Source organism: Gracilinanus agilis, chromosome 6 (genome assembly GCF_016433145.1).
Source record: "Gracilinanus agilis isolate LMUSP501 chromosome 6, AgileGrace, whole genome shotgun sequence".
NCBI classification, from domain to species: Eukaryota; Metazoa; Chordata; class Mammalia; order Didelphimorphia; family Didelphidae; genus Gracilinanus; species Gracilinanus agilis.
In genome coordinates, this window is record NC_058135.1 from 297,503,492 (window position 1) to 297,518,262 (window position 14,771).

A 14,771-nucleotide genomic window follows, 5' to 3' on the forward strand; every position below is an offset into this window, starting at 1 on the left:
GAGGGGAGACCGTCCTTCCCACAAAATGGCCAGTGGCAAGCGAGCGGGGCTGCCGATGGCTGCGCCAACCCAGACTGGTGACACCTCGTGAGAAAGTCAGGGAAGAGCGCTGGACGCGCGAGCAAACCTCCCCTCCCCGTTCTCTCTGCTTTCAGCTCGTGCACCGAGGCCGGCATCCAGTGCACCTATGACTCCAGCGGTAAGAGACGGGCTGCGGTTTGTGGGCACCCTGGGCCGGCCCCCCGGCAGGGCTTTCACCATGTCCCGTCTCTTGTGCTTGCCAGCGTGTACCTGCACGTACGAGGGGAAGCACTTCCGCCCTGGGGAGATCATCTACAACACCACGGATGGCACCGGGGGCTGCATCGTTGCCAGCTGCGGGCCCAACGGCACCAAAGAAGCCAAGGTGTACGAGTGCGGCATCACCACGCCGGCCCCCCCCACCACCCCCTTGTCCGACATCACCACCCTGGGTAAGGCCACAGCCCAGCCTGCAGTCAAGGCCGTAAGGGTTGCTTAACACGCAGTCCAAAGGCAGAAAGAGAACTGCCCCCATCCCCACCCCAGAGGAGCTTCCATGCTCTTGAAGACAACCACGAGGACCCCAAAGGAGAAACAAAGTAACTTCGGGGCAGCGGGGTGCCCCTGGGACAAAGGCCCGGGAAGGCAGTGTCCTAGGAGGACCCAGACTCGAGAGCACCTTCCTCGCTCGCTCTGGGCCGTTTGACCAGCACGGCTTCCCGGGCTCTTTCCTCTTCCATTGCCTTCTTCCTCCGTGAGGGACCCCCTTTAGGAACTGGAGGATCCTGATGGCGCCCAGCCTAGGACCAGACATGCGAGCTGATCCTTGGCCGTGCTGAGGCTTCCTTCGAGTTCCAGTCTCATAACAACGGTGCCAGCGCCATGCTGACGGCGGGCGGAGGCCCTCCACACTCACTCAATCCTCCTCTTTCTTTTGAAATCGCAGGGCGCCACACTACGTGTCAGGGACGCTCAGTTACTCCGGCGACTCGAGAATCTTCAACGGCTCCTAGCCCGATGCCCGTCACCCCTGGAGTTGGCACCGTCACACAGCCAGGCACGGTCCCCACTACAGACACTAGTGTTACACCCACGATTCACGCAGAGAGCGTCAGCACACTCAGCACACAGGCGGTAACCCCGCCTTGTGTTCAAGAGGTTTGCACGTGGAGCCCTTGGCTGGACGTCAGCCATCCGGGAAGAGGAGCCAACAGCGGAGACTTCGATACGCTGGAGAACATCAGGGCGGCCGGCTACCGCGTCTGCAAGTCCCCTCGGGAGGTGGAGTGCAGGGCTGCCGAGTTCCCTGCCGTGCCCTGGCAGGAGCTCAACCAAACGGTGACGTGCAGCCCAACAGAGGGGCTGGTCTGCCTCAATAAGGAGCAGGCGTCCGGGAAGTGTGACAACTACCAGATCAGAATTTTGTGCTGCCTTTCTCAGCCATGTGAGCCCCACACAGCCACGGCCACGGCGACAGAGCCAGGCTCCAGCACGGTGACCCAGCCCACGTCCATTGTCAGAACGACGACAATACCAGAAAGCAGGCACGTCACAAACACTCGCCCTCCCCAATCCACCCCTTTTCCAGCAACGACGGGAACGGCGCCCTCTTCATCCCCGGAGACATCGGGGACATCGAGGCTCACTACCGAGGGGATGCCGACGCCGACGCCAAGCGAGTGTCTTCAAGAAGTCTGTGAGTGGACACCCTGGATAGATGGGAGTTATCCAGAGCCAGACATCGATGGGGGAGACTTTGACACCTTCAAGAATTTAAGATCCAAAGGATACCGGTTCTGTGATGTCCCCACAGCAGTGCAATGTAGAGCTGAGAGCTTCCCCAACACACCTTTGAACGAGCTGGAGCAGAATGTGACGTGTAGCAAGACCGAGGGCCTCTTGTGCCTGAACAAAGATCAGTTCCCACCCATATGTTACAATTATGAGATCCGAATTCAATGTTGTGAACTGACAAAGTGTGGGAGAGAGCGGACCACCAAAACCACGTCGATTCCTCCCTCGCAAGCGATGAGCAGCACGGGAACCGTAACCACAGAGACTCCGAGGTCCCATTCGGATCGCCCGATAAGCACAGAGCAGAAGCCCACAATGCCCCCCAACTGTGCGCCCCAGTGCTCATGGACCAAGTGGTTTGATGTCGATTTCCCATCATCTGGACCCAACAGCGGAGACGTTGAAACCTACAACAACATCATGGCGAGAGGAGAGAAGATCTGCCACAAACCCGAATACATCACCCAGCTTGAGTGCCGTGCAGAGACCCATCCTGAGGTTAGCATTGAGGAGATTGGACAGGTGGTAGAGTGCAACCGTGACTATGGGCTCATCTGTAGGAACCAGGACCAGAAGGGGAAATTCAAGATGTGTTTCAATTACGAGATTCGGGTTCTCTGCTGTGAACCCATGGAGAACTGTCCCATCACCACAGCTGCATCTCCAACCACCCCCACAAGCACATCAGTCACCACAAAGACAAGTCCTGAGACAACATCCCATCCTGTTCCCACCACTACCACCTCACCCCTCACTACAATGATATCAGTTTCCACCTCTACCCAAGAGCACTCAAGCACTAGCCCTGTGTCTGCAAGGACAAAACCATCCACATCTCATCCATCCAAACCCTCCAGCACATCAGTCCTGCCACCATCCCCCACCTGTCAGCCCCAGTGCTCATGGACCAAGTGGTTTGATGTCGATTTCCCATCATCTGGACCCAACAGTGGAGATGTTGAAACCTACAAAAACATCATGGCGAGAGGAGAGAAGATCTGCCACAAACCCGAATACATCACCCAGCTTGAGTGCCGTGCAGAGACCCATCCTGAGGTTAGCATTGAGGAGATTGGACAGGTGGTAGAGTGCAACCGTGACTATGGGCTCATCTGCAGGAACCAGGACCAGAAGGGGAAATTCAAGATGTGTTTGAATTACGAGATCCGGGTTCTCTGCTGTGAACCCATGGAGAACTGTCCTTCCACAGCATCCACCCCAAGCTCCATTACAACCATTTCCAGTACTACATCAGCCACTACCTCCACTCCATCTACTATGATCCCTACAATATATGTCTCCACAACCTCTACCACCTTGTCTACACATACCAGTACACCTTGTTTCTGCTTCCTGTCTGGAAAAGTCTACCAGTCTGGTAAGCACCTATTCAAAGTTGCATTCTAGCTCACATCTCTTTACTTCAGCTGTTCCTCCATCCCTGGCGGCCCATTGCTCTTCTTCATTTTTGCCCTCCATTTACGATCCTTTTGCTCGTTATTTCTTCCATCCAAGGCTTCCCCTGAGAGTCACTAAAGAGTTTAGAATGCACACAGAGCCTTACGCCAGGTCATGGAGAGCCTACAATCCATTCCTTTTCCTGTCTTGGATATTTTTATGGTTTTGATGGTTTCTCCAACAGGAAACTAAACAGTCAAAGGAGAACAAAGTCAAGCACGATACGCGTTTCTCCCTCAGATTCCTGCTGCTTTCCCAAGAACAGGTTCATTTCAAGCTTTATTTTTTCCACAGGAACTGTGATTTACAACCGGACTGACAATGCGGGGCATTGCTACTCTGCCATTTGCAATAAAGACTGTACTGTGGAGAGAAGAGCAGAAATATGTTCCACCTCGGTTCCTCCTCCAGTCCCATCTACACCTCCATCCAGGTCCACATCCGCATCCACTCCCACGTTGCCATCGAGGTCTTCTTCTCATCCTCCAGTTACACCAGGAAAATCAGGAGATTGTCCCAATGCAGTACCACCAAGAAAGGTTGGTTGGGTGTCTTCAGCCTCCTTTCTTCCTTTCACCCTCTTCAAGAGCCGAATGCAGGAATATTCCAAGCTTCTCTCCAGTGACTCAAGGGATTCGAGCTGGGGTGTCTAGGAAGATCATTACAAGAAATGAGAAGTAGGGAGGGAAGGCTGGCTCTGGGGGAAATTCCAGTTTGAATATATGCTGAGTTAGAAACAATGGGTGAACATTCGGGGACAAAGAGTTAGCTCAGGAGGAAGTCTAAGGCCACAGATCCAGGCATGGGAATTATCCCCAAAGTGGGGAGTTGGGGCTGGGGCAGGGTTCTCTGAGGGAAGAGTGGGGAGAAACCGAGGGAGTCCCAAGATTCTGGGAACTAGAGAGGGGAGGGTCATCAAGTCATAGTAGAACTGGAAAAGGCTTCAGGCATAACTTGGAGCCAAACAAGGCTCATGGAGCAAGAACGAGAGGGCGGCCCATTTGGATCTACCAGGCGCGTGTCATCCCTCTGTTGGAATACAAGAGACACTCTACCAAGGACATCTTTGGCCTGACTTCTAGAGGGCGCCAGGAACTTAGAGACTCCATTGTAGTCTGAGCCTTGGTTAGTGACTTCCTTTCTGCACCACAGATCGGAGCAGAAGCTACTCTCCCCCACCCCACGCCCCAGTCTAGACCTTAACTGGAGCTCCCAGACCCCGCTTCAGAGCTGTGTCCTTTCTCTCACAGAGGGGAGAGACTTGGTTCCTGCACAAGTGCAAGAAAGCCACCTGCGAGGGTGACGACGTGGTCACGGTAACGCCCGTGAGCTGCCCCGCAGTGAAGAAGGTGTCCTGTGCCAATGGCTACCCTCCTGTGAAGGTTTATGATGACGAAGATCACTGCTGCTACCATTATGAATGTCAATGTGAGTGGCTGTGAGCTCGAGGCCGATCCAGGAGGTGTCCAGGGTGCTGAAGTCCCAGGCCTCCTGCAGTCTATGCAGTATGCATGGAGCTTAGGGTCCATAGCAAGAATAACTAGTCAAAGAGGAAGCCATTCTCTTATCCCCTATGCTCTGCTGCCCCCTCCACCCTTGTGGCACCTGCCAGTGTCCGTGTGCAGAGGCATTGCCCCCACCCTCCCTACAGTAGAGTATGTGTGGTATTGTTTGTGGCAGGAGCAGGTTCTGGGTTCCAAAATCTCCAGCTGGTGTAAAGGGCATAAAGGCACATTCTTTGCCTCAAAGAAGGGTCCCTTGATGGGGCACACGAGCTCTCAGCATAACCAAGAATATTGTGTTTAGATGCCAAAATTAGGCAGAGAGCCTACATGCCGGAAGAGGGTCAGGCCAATGGCTAGCGCACGTGTTCAGTAGAATCCCTCTGCCCAGGACATGAGACTGTCACTGTGCGCCCCAGACCAAATGCCAGCCAGCCAGCAGAGACCAAGGGCAGAGTTCTCTGCCTTCCTCTCTCCTTCATGCCTCTGGAGGACAGCACAAGCCAGTCCTTCCTCCTCATCACGCAGGATCACGGGGCGGGGGGGGGGAGGGGCTTGCCTGCTGTTCACTGACCCTCTTCTGCCTCGTCGCTCTGCCAGGTGTGTGCAGTGGCTGGGGAGATCCTCACTATATCACCTTTGATGGCGTCTACTACACTTTCTTGGACAACTGCACATATGTCCTAGTACAACAAATCCACGCCATCTACGACCATTTCCGGGTGCTCATTGACAACTACTTCTGTGATGCCCGCGATGGGCTATCCTGTCCTCGGTCGATCATCGTCGAGTACAAGGACAATCGCATCGTGCTGACCCGGGCCCTGGTCCGTGGGGTGATGGAGAATGAGGTGGGAAAGGAGAGTTCCCAGGCATGCAAGAGGCCCTACTGTCACCCGCTCGTTGTTGCTGCTTTTTAGTGTCCTGGACACAAGATGGGAGAAGGGAGGGGAGCCCAGATCACAACAGCGAATAAGGGCACAGCCCTGCCAGAAAGCAGGGCTCTCAGTGAGGGCACAAGCCAGCCAACTTGGCAGGAACAGCCCAGGGAAGGGCAGGGGATGAAAGGTGGTTCATTTTCTCCCTCCTCCTCCTCCCTCTCCGCGTGGGTAGAGTTGACTGTAAGCCCCCAAAGGCCCTGCCAGCACATGACGGGGGAGGGGGGGGAATGAGCTCTGGTAGGGGCCGCTGTGTAAGAAGAGCTTCCAGGATGCTCTGTGTGGGACTGTGGGATAGAGCTGCACAAGTGCAGATCCTTGATGGGTGCCTTTTCCCAACATAACTATAAGCACACGGGTGGCATAACCATGTGGTTCCCATTGGGTCAGCTTGATAGCCTCTCTGGTGCAGCTCCTTTCCCCAGGAGGTTTCTGAATTACACAGAGAGGTTGGCATTGGAGCAGGAGCCATATGCAATGGTGGCCAGTGGGGGGGGCAGCCCCACCTGAGCCCAGGTCCTCTGACTCATTGTTTGTCATGAACTGTGTCCCTACACTCAGATTATCTTCAACAACCGGACTATCAGTGCAGGCTTCAAGCAAGACGGCATTGTGATCTCTACCCTGGGCATTAATATGTACGTCACCATCCCAGAGATTGGCGTCCAAGTCATGTTCAGTGGGCTGCTTTTCTCTGTGGAGGTGCCCTTCACCAAGTTTGCCAACAACACAGAAGGACAGTGTGGTAGGTGCCTGGCTTCTCATGGCCTCACCTATATCCCTGTCCCCAAAGGAAGAAAACGTCCTGGGGTACCTCTGCTGATGGGTCAGGGCTCGGGCACCAGGCTGACTAGAGGCCTATCTGAAGGCGAGCTCAAGAGAAGGCCCTGGCACCTCATGCCCTCGCTTTCAGGGCATTTGCAGATGAAGCCCTTGTGAGAGCAATGGCCTGATTTGGTTTCTAGGCCAAATGATAAAACAGGGTAACTGAAGCAGGCTGACTTGCTTCAGACTTGTGTTGGCACTGAGTCAGGAGCCAGGTGTCCTGGCTCTCCAGGCCCTGCTGTCTCCAGACAGTAGCTGGAGCTACATAAAAGCTGCTCTGAGAGCAGCCAGGGAGATCTCAGCTTCTGTGCACTCTCCTCAGTGACCCCCTGTACCACCTTGCAGGGACATGTACCAATGACAAGAGAGATGAATGCCGCCTGCCTGATGGGAAGATTGTATCCTCCTGCTCTGAAATGTCTGGTTCCTGGAAGTATCATGTGCCCAACCAGCCTTACTGTGCTAATAGACCGACCCCGACCCCGACAGTGCCTCCCCTCAGCACACCCAAGCCATGCCCGCCTTCTCCTCTCTGCCTGCTGATTATGAGCGAGTAAGAAACCAAAAAGAGCAAAAAAGGAATTGGGTACCCAAAGGGTTAAGCTGGCACAGAGTGGAGCTAAAAGCGAAGGGTCCCATTTCAGCTCCCCTTGGGAAAGAGGCTTTCCAGCAAGAGCGGTTTGTGTGGTGAGCCAGAGGTCCTGGAGGGGCCTTGTAGATGTGGCAGAGGGGAGTTGGGCACTGGGGAGCAGTGGAGGCTGGATCCGTGAGGTTCTGTGCAGGCTCGGATGCCGGGAAAGAGGAAACATCTCAATGAGGTGTTGTGGAAGGCTGCGAGGGTTGTTCAGATTGAGAGGAGGCAGAGGAGGGCAGATGCAGAGGAGATCCTTGGAAAGAGCTCTAGGCTCCCGCTAGACAGCTCCACAGCTCTGCACAGCCCTTTTGTTCCCGGTTGGTTGCAGGGAGGCTCTGCTGGCCAGGCTTCTTCTGCGGATGAGCCCCGGCTGGCAGGGTGCCCCTGGGACTCCACTAACAGCTATCTTCTGGCTCCTATTTTAAAGGGTCTTTGAACCGTGCCACAGCATCATCCCACCACAGTTCTACTTCGAGGGCTGCGTGTATGACCAGTGCCACATCCCCGAGGGCAGGGTGTGGTGCTCAGGCCTGGAGCTCTACGCAGCCCTCTGTGCTGCGCAAGGCCTGTGTATCGACTGGAGAAGCAAGACCAACGGCCAGTGTTGTGAGTGACCTTCCTTTGTTCCTCTGACCAGCCACTTTGCTTGGGGCACAGAAAAAGGGACAAGGTGGACCCGGGGGCCAAGGAGAGGTAGAAGATTTGGGAAGATCATCCCCATCAATGGAGCGAGAGGGAAAGAACCTTAATGGCTGTTAGAGACAGGGGAAGGGACTCGCCTAAGGCCACAAGGTCATGTAGCACCAAGCCAGGCTCAGACCCAGGGTCTGACCCCAATCTGGCTGGGACTCCTCCCCTTATTCAGTCAGCCTTTTGATATTGGACATCCACCGAGGATATGAGCCCAAGGTCCACATATGTCGTGGTAATACAATCAGCATAGAGATTTGATTCCAAGCCCCTCACTGTGCAGAAGGGAAGATGGATGCCAGAGGCCCTGTGGCTAGTCTGTGCCAGGGCCGATACTTTTTTTAAGCCTCCCCTTCCATTTTGGAATCAGTGCTGTGTTTTGGTTCCAAGGCAGAAGAGCAATAAGGGCTAGTCAATGGGGGTGAAGTGACTTGCCCAGGGTCACACAGCCAGGGAGTGTCTAAGGCTAGATTGGAACCCAGAACCTCCTCTCTCTAGGCCTGGCTCTCAATCCACTGAGCCACCCAGCTGCCCCCCAAAGCCAATACTTTTCTGTCTGAGCATGGCGTGTTGGGGGTGGGGGGAGAAGGAGGTGAGGGTTATGGCTGCAGCAGAAATTTGGAACCAGATAAGGAAAACCTTGAGTTCTTGACTGAGGAGTTTAGATGTCATTCTGCATACCCTGGGGAGCCATTGAGAGTTCTTGAGTTGAGGGCTGCATTAACAAATGTAGCCTTCCAAGAGGAGCACAGCTTGGTAGAGGGAAGTTGTGGGAATATACTTGGAGAGAGTCAGGGCTCCACTCCTGAGGGAGGATGGCCCCTCTGTCCTCCGAGGCTTCGTCTCCTCATGGTGCGGCTCCCTCCTTCTCATCTAGCTTTCACCTGTCCTGATGACAAGGTATACCAACCATGTGGTCCCATCTACCCGCCCACCTGTCAAAGTCCTCAGGGAAGCATGAACAGCAGCCTGATGTAAGTGGCTCCCCTCGACCCCGATTCCTCCCCAGACGTACGGGGCTTCCTGTGGTGGCTTTTCCCTGCCCTGGCTGCCCATGTGGAGCTTGTCTAGGGGTTGGCCAACCTCTCTCTGCTTCCCTGGCCATCGCCTCCCACCGAAGATAAGCCAGACTTTCCCGCTGGCCCTGGGACGGACCTGGGGCCGAGGGTAATCGCACCTCTGGGATCTCTCTTCCTCTAGCCTTGCTGAAGACGTCAGCCGAATCACAGAGGGATGTTTCTGCCCTGCCGGCACCACCCTCTTCAGCTCGAGCTCTAACATCTGTGTGCCAGCCTCTCTCTCTGAGTGCCAACGTAAGTGATGGGGCCTGGATTCCCATTACGTAGTCCTGGACCCCCGGCTAGACGGGGCTCACGAGGGCATTCCTATCCGCCTCTGAGTCAGGGGCCTTCAAAGAAAGTGCGTCGAGTAGGGCAACACCTACAAAGAAGGTGGCAGGGTGGCCACCCCGGGGTTTGCCCCACTCGGCCCCGCTAGGTGCCTCTGGGGAGTTTCACTCTCCTAAGCCCCCCAACACAGCGGGCACTTGGAATTCCTGCCCTCGGAAAGCGGGGGCCCTACCCACAGGCCGCCTCTCTTCTTTCTTTCAGCCTGGTGCACAGGCCCCAACGGAGAGCCCGTGAAGGTAAGTGCTTCTGGGCCCGTCACTCCCCTTCCCAGGAGCCCTGTTCTGGACAGGAGAGCCAGGAAGGATGTTAGAAGTGCTGCTGGCTGCCAGGGCTTCTCAGGGCACGGCCAGTGGCCAGCGCCAGCTTGGTCTGTAGTTTGCCCGCTCCTGGGATGGCTCTGCCCGTTGCTCTTGCCCTCTGAGTAAAATACCTGTGAGGGAAGATGCCGATGAAGTGCAGAGAGGAAGGATGGGGCGTGGAGGCAGAGGAGGGATGATAGAGCTTCTGGCAGAAGGGCTGCAGGGCAGGGAGGACGCTTTCCTGCTCTGTTTGCCCAGAGGGTGCCAGCAGGAGCAATAGTGGCAAGGGAGAGGCCCAGGAAAGCAGGCCGAGCTCGGCTCCAGGCCGGGAAACGCTTCTCGGCTCTGGGGGGCAGCTTGAGGAGGTGGGAGGCTGCGCATTCACTCATCAGGCAGGCGACAGAGCTGCGGCTTGCCTCAGAGTCTTCCGAGGTTTCTCAGAAAGGCCTGGAAATGGCAGACAACCTGCCACTGAGTCCTGGAGGAGGGTCAGCGTCCCTTTCATTGATCCGGGAGAGAAGAAACCAGAGGCGGGAAGGCAGCTTCTTCCCGGCGGCTCTGGAGATGCGGCCGATGCCCGTGTCTGCCGTCCTCCTGAGGGCAGTGAGCTGGCTGTGGCTGGCGGCCAAGAGAGGGGTGGCCAGGCTCCGGATCCAGGGCCCGCGTCCACTTGGGCTTTGCCATCCTCCGGGTGTGAGCTGGTATCATTCACAATTGGCCCAGTGTGCTCAGGCAGGAGAGAGTAGGGACGGTGCCCCCTGGCGGTGACCCTGGCACTCCTCTTGCCTCCTCCCCTAGCCTGGAGCTGTGGTGTCCTCAGATCCCTGTGAAACCTGCAGTTGTGTCCCTGAAGGCGACCCAGAGTCCCAGACACACGTCATCAAGTGCAAGACCAAAGTCTGCGACACCCACTGTCCGAGGGTGAGCCGCCCATTCCGCCTGCCTCTCCTCGGGGGTGGGGGTGGGGCAGGGAGTCTGGCCCCGGCCCCAGGAGCCTCCCTGTGGACCCTCTCCACTCCTTGTGCCACAGGGCTCCAGGATCCAGAAGCAGCCAGGCCAGTGCTGTGGCACATGCGTGCAGTTTGCCTGCGTGATGCCCACCAATGACAGCTCAGTTAATCTGGTCTGGGTAAGTATGCCAGGCCCACTGGCGCTCGCCCCACTGCAGAGCCTCTTCTCTGTGGGCAGACGTGCCCTCCTGGCCTGGACTCCCCAGGTCACAGCGAGGGGAAAGTCGGAGCTTAGAGGCTGAATGCACTCACCTGCCAGTCACGCAGGGAACAGACGCCCAGTGGGCACCTGGTGTGGGCAGAGCTCTGAGCTGGGGATAGGGCCGGGCTGGCCTCCGGGCCCTTACCCTCGGGGAGCTCACAGACTGGAGGGGACAAGGACGGGGGGCTCTGGTGCCCCGCACCCCATAACAAGTGGCCCCGAGGGAGGGCACCAGCAAGTCTACGGGACCCTCTTCCCCAGCTCCCAAACCGCGGCCACAAGGAATGTGGCTCTATAAGGTGGAACAAGCAATCGTCTCTGTTGTTTGTTCCTCCTCCCAACCTCCCTGGGCCATCGAGCTGGAGGAGGCAGGGCTGGCTGGTGCGGAACTGCCAAGCTAGCCCCACTCTGGCCCCCTGACGGCTGGCACTGGGGTCCACATTTGGCACTGGCCTGTCCAAGCCCACAGTCTCCCCTGCCGCCCTGTGCCCTCCAGGCATGGCTCAGCAGGAGGAGGTCCAGCCTCAGAGTGATCATCAAAGTGGGAAGGGAGGGAGGGAGGGAGGCCTTGTTCAGCCGCTGCTGTCCATGGCACTGAAGCACTTGAGCCCGGGCTGGGCACCCAGAAATGCTTACTAGAGAAATGCCGAGTGACGGGGCGATGGCTGGTGCGGCTGAGTCCAGGCTGGCATCCCCACCCCCTTCTCTAATCTCTTTCAGCCAGGGGAAACCTGGTCCAGTCCTGGGGATAAATGTGTCCAGTACAAATGCGAGGAAGTCAATGGGCAGCTCACTTTGGTGACCATGAAGAAAGCCTGTCCCCCCGCCCTCTGCTCCCAGGTAAGCTCTCGGGAGGGTGGGAGAGGGTTTACCCCTTGGGCCCCAGGGAGCACGAGAGGCCACGCTGCTGGCTTGTGGGCAGCGATGCCCAGCGGCCCCTCCGTGGCCCGGGACCTAGGATATGACCCGACATGGCTCAGCGTGGAGGGAAGCCTCAGCCTTCCTTTGGGTTTCCCTTGGAGCGATGCTGGATCCCAACCTACCTTGTTCTGTGCCCTCCTAGGCCTGGGGGAGCCTCCCCTCCTCTCCTAACCCCCAAAGAGAGAGAGTAACAAGGGGAGCCAAAGAAAGTCCTATTAGGGCCAAGACTTTGGGTGAGAGGGTGGCAGAGGAGGCTGAGCAGAGGGCAGTGCCAACCTGCTCCTGTCTGGCATCCCGCTGGGCACTGACTCCAAGTGCCTTTTGTCTCTCCACGTGCACAGGAACAAGTCAGGTGGAGTGAAGACGGTTGCTGTCTGGTGTGCCCACCACCTCCCCGTAAGTGGACCTTGACTCCCCCTTTTCTGATGCCCACCCTGTCTGGAGTCTCTGTTTCCCAGAGGAGAGGTGGAGGCAGGGGGCAGAGAGGGAAGGCAGAGGGGGTGACCCTCGCCCCAAAGAAGCCAGACTCTTGTCCCTGGTGGCGGTGCAATAGGGACAAGATCCTGCCCCCTCCCCCGCCCCCCGTCCTTCAGACCCCTCTGTCTACCCACTATCCCCTGCGTGGCTCTCCCCGTGCTCCTGGAAGCCCGTGACCCTGACTGCTCTGTCTCTCCGCCTCAAAGAGGTTTACCACTGTGACGTGGGCCGACACACCCAAGTCATCCGGAAGGGTGGCTGCAGCTCCAGCGCCCCAGTGGAGGTGACTTACTGCCAGGGCAACTGCGGAGACACGACCTCCATGTGAGTGGCCTTCCCCACCGCCCTCCGCAGACCCTGGGAGGGAGGGAGAAGGGAGGCCCCCATCGTTTCACTGGCCCGCCCGAGACTCAGCCCTGACTCTGAGGACCTGGGAGGGAGCAGCTGCCACCGAGGGACCTCAGAGGCACACCTCGAGGGGAATGAGAGGAGAGCAGATGGGCTCAGGGCCTGTCAGAGTCTGGGCACAGCCCAGAGAGGCAAGGCCTGGGCAGAGGCTGGCCGTGAAGAGTCAGGAAGAAGCTCAGAAAGGAGAGCAGAGGGTATGGGGGGAGGGGGAGGCCCCGAGAGGTCCCCGTGGACAGATGAGCGAGAGCTGGGCAGGTCAGAAGCCGCATAGCAAGGCGTGGCAGCAGCCCAAGAGCCCGAGGCTCTGCTGCCAGCTTTGGGACCCTGGGCAAATCCCGTCCACTCTCCAGACCTCGGTGGCATTCTTGGTATGAGGGGGAGGCTAGCTGAGCTAGATGGCCTACCTGGTCAGTGCCAACTCAGAGTGCGAGGGGGCATCTGGGCTAAGGAAGGTGCCAGGGCTGGGCAGAGCAGGGCACAGGGCTGCCTGATGGATGGGCTAGACTGGGAGCGAGGCCTGGAGGCCCGGAGCAGAGCAGGGACGGAGGGACTACAGGGGAGCAGGTGGATACGACACACCCTTGAGCCCCTGGGGCCCCGGCTGCAGCAGAGGCCCCCCTTCAGCCCCGTGTTTCTGCCCAACAGCTACTCCTTCGAGGCCAACGCATTGGAGCACCGCTGCAAGTGCTGCCGAGAGCTGAGGACCAGCCAGAGGAACGTGTCGCTGAGCTGCCCCGACGGCTCCAGCCTGGCCGTCACCTTCACCCAGGTGGAGGAGTGCGGCTGCCGGCACCTGCCATGCGATGACGTGCCCGGGGGCGGGAGCGGCGAGGACAGCGGAGAGAGTGAGGACATCCAGGCGCAGAGCCGGGAGCAGGGGCCGCGCCAGGCTCCCCGTGGGGGCCAGGCCCTGCGTTGGCGAAGGGCCGCCCACGGCCTCCAGCCCCAGAGATAAAAGGACACCAGGACTGCCCCGGGGGAGGGCCAGGGCCCAAGCCGCCCACCCCTGGGCCTGCCGGACATCTCCGTTGCCCCCTGACCCCCCCTCCATTGCCCAGCTAGCTTAAGCCTCTTTGCGGCTGCTCCCCGATGCTTCCAGAGCTCCGGGCACTTCGCCTCCTCACCCCTGTGGCCGGCGCCGTCCCACCAGAAGGCCCGTGTTGGCAGATGGCCGGCTGGCCGGCAGGCGGGATGAGCTGGAAGAAGAAACTGGCATTCTCTGGGAGTCTGGAACTGACCAGCACTGGCCCCCACTGTCACCCCGAGCCAGGCCCAGCAGCACTGAAGGGCATCACAAACGCTGACCAAGGCCTCCCCGGAGCCCCCTTTGGCCCTTGCCCAGTGCTGTGGCACACATGCTCTGTTTACACCGTGCCTGCCACCTCCACGGTCCGGCCTTGCGTCCCGAGTGGGCAGCCACTGTTTGGGGCAGAGACTTCCAACGCAGGATCCTGTGGTCTCGTGCCCACCGTTTGGGAGGCCCGTTCGGACCCACCGGGCTCTGGGGAGTGGCGCCGGGTGCAGCTCTGCTCCTGCCCTCGGCCCTGCCAGCCTTCTCCTCATCCAAAAATGTTTGCCTGATCGATTAGAAATAAACCTTCAGCATTTTGCAGTCTGGCTCCCATCGCCACTGAGTACCCAACAGGGCGCCCGCGGTCCCCTCTGAGCCCCACACGGAGAGGCTTCCGTCCCCCCCAGAGCCCCGAGGCATCGCCCCCTTCCCCACACCCACACCCGCCGCAGAGGGTCTGCGCAGGGCAGAGCAGGCGTGGCTGAGGGCAGCCCAGCCTGCTGAGAGATGCTCTCCGTGCTTGAAGCAAGGTGCAGGTGGGCACCAGTGAGAAGAAAAGAGAGCGGGCGGGGGGGGCTCAGAAGCCCCCCGAGGCCCAGAGGGAGCGCGCAAGGGACAGATGGAGGCCGAGTCCCCGGGCCCCAGAGCTCACCCCCTTTCTGCCCGCTTTAGGGGAAATGGGGCCGTGGGACGGGGAGAAACAGGGACTCCCGAGAAGGGGGGAGGGAGGCGAGCTCGAGAGCCTCTGAGACAGTGAGGAGGGTCTGTCCTGGCACAGAAAAGGAGGGACGGGAGGGCTGGAAGGACATTAAGAGGCCTCGTAGCCCCGTCCTCTTCCCCCGGAGGAGTCCTGTTGGCAGAGTCCTAAACACTGCCAAGGATGGGAAGCTCA

The 14,771-nt window shown here is 58.4% G+C and overlaps 1 protein-coding gene across 1 annotated transcript in view; it reads left to right on the forward strand.

Annotated features, from left to right (window-relative positions):
* The window catches only part of MUC5AC (mucin 5AC, oligomeric mucus/gel-forming), a 32,869-nt gene extending 19,326 nt beyond the window's left edge, over nucleotides 1–13,543 (forward strand). Inside the window, exons 31-48 of the mRNA XM_044682086.1 lie at nucleotides 156–199; nucleotides 285–473; nucleotides 998–3,193; nucleotides 3,568–3,812; nucleotides 4,524–4,701; nucleotides 5,376–5,626; nucleotides 6,275–6,458; nucleotides 6,884–7,091; nucleotides 7,600–7,778; nucleotides 8,740–8,836; nucleotides 9,063–9,175; nucleotides 9,473–9,507; nucleotides 10,012–10,173; nucleotides 10,369–10,491; nucleotides 10,601–10,699; nucleotides 11,503–11,622; nucleotides 12,350–12,504; nucleotides 13,234–13,543. Of these exons, the coding sequence (XP_044538021.1) occupies nucleotides 156–199; nucleotides 285–473; nucleotides 998–3,193; nucleotides 3,568–3,812; nucleotides 4,524–4,701; nucleotides 5,376–5,626; nucleotides 6,275–6,458; nucleotides 6,884–7,091; nucleotides 7,600–7,778; nucleotides 8,740–8,836; nucleotides 9,063–9,175; nucleotides 9,473–9,507; nucleotides 10,012–10,173; nucleotides 10,369–10,491; nucleotides 10,601–10,699; nucleotides 11,503–11,622; nucleotides 12,350–12,504; nucleotides 13,234–13,543 (4,888 nt within the window). The remainder of the gene's footprint in view (nucleotides 1–155; nucleotides 200–284; nucleotides 474–997; nucleotides 3,194–3,567; nucleotides 3,813–4,523; nucleotides 4,702–5,375; nucleotides 5,627–6,274; nucleotides 6,459–6,883; nucleotides 7,092–7,599; nucleotides 7,779–8,739; nucleotides 8,837–9,062; nucleotides 9,176–9,472; nucleotides 9,508–10,011; nucleotides 10,174–10,368; nucleotides 10,492–10,600; nucleotides 10,700–11,502; nucleotides 11,623–12,349; nucleotides 12,505–13,233) is intronic.
* Nucleotides 13,544–14,771: the final 1,228 nt, after the last annotated feature.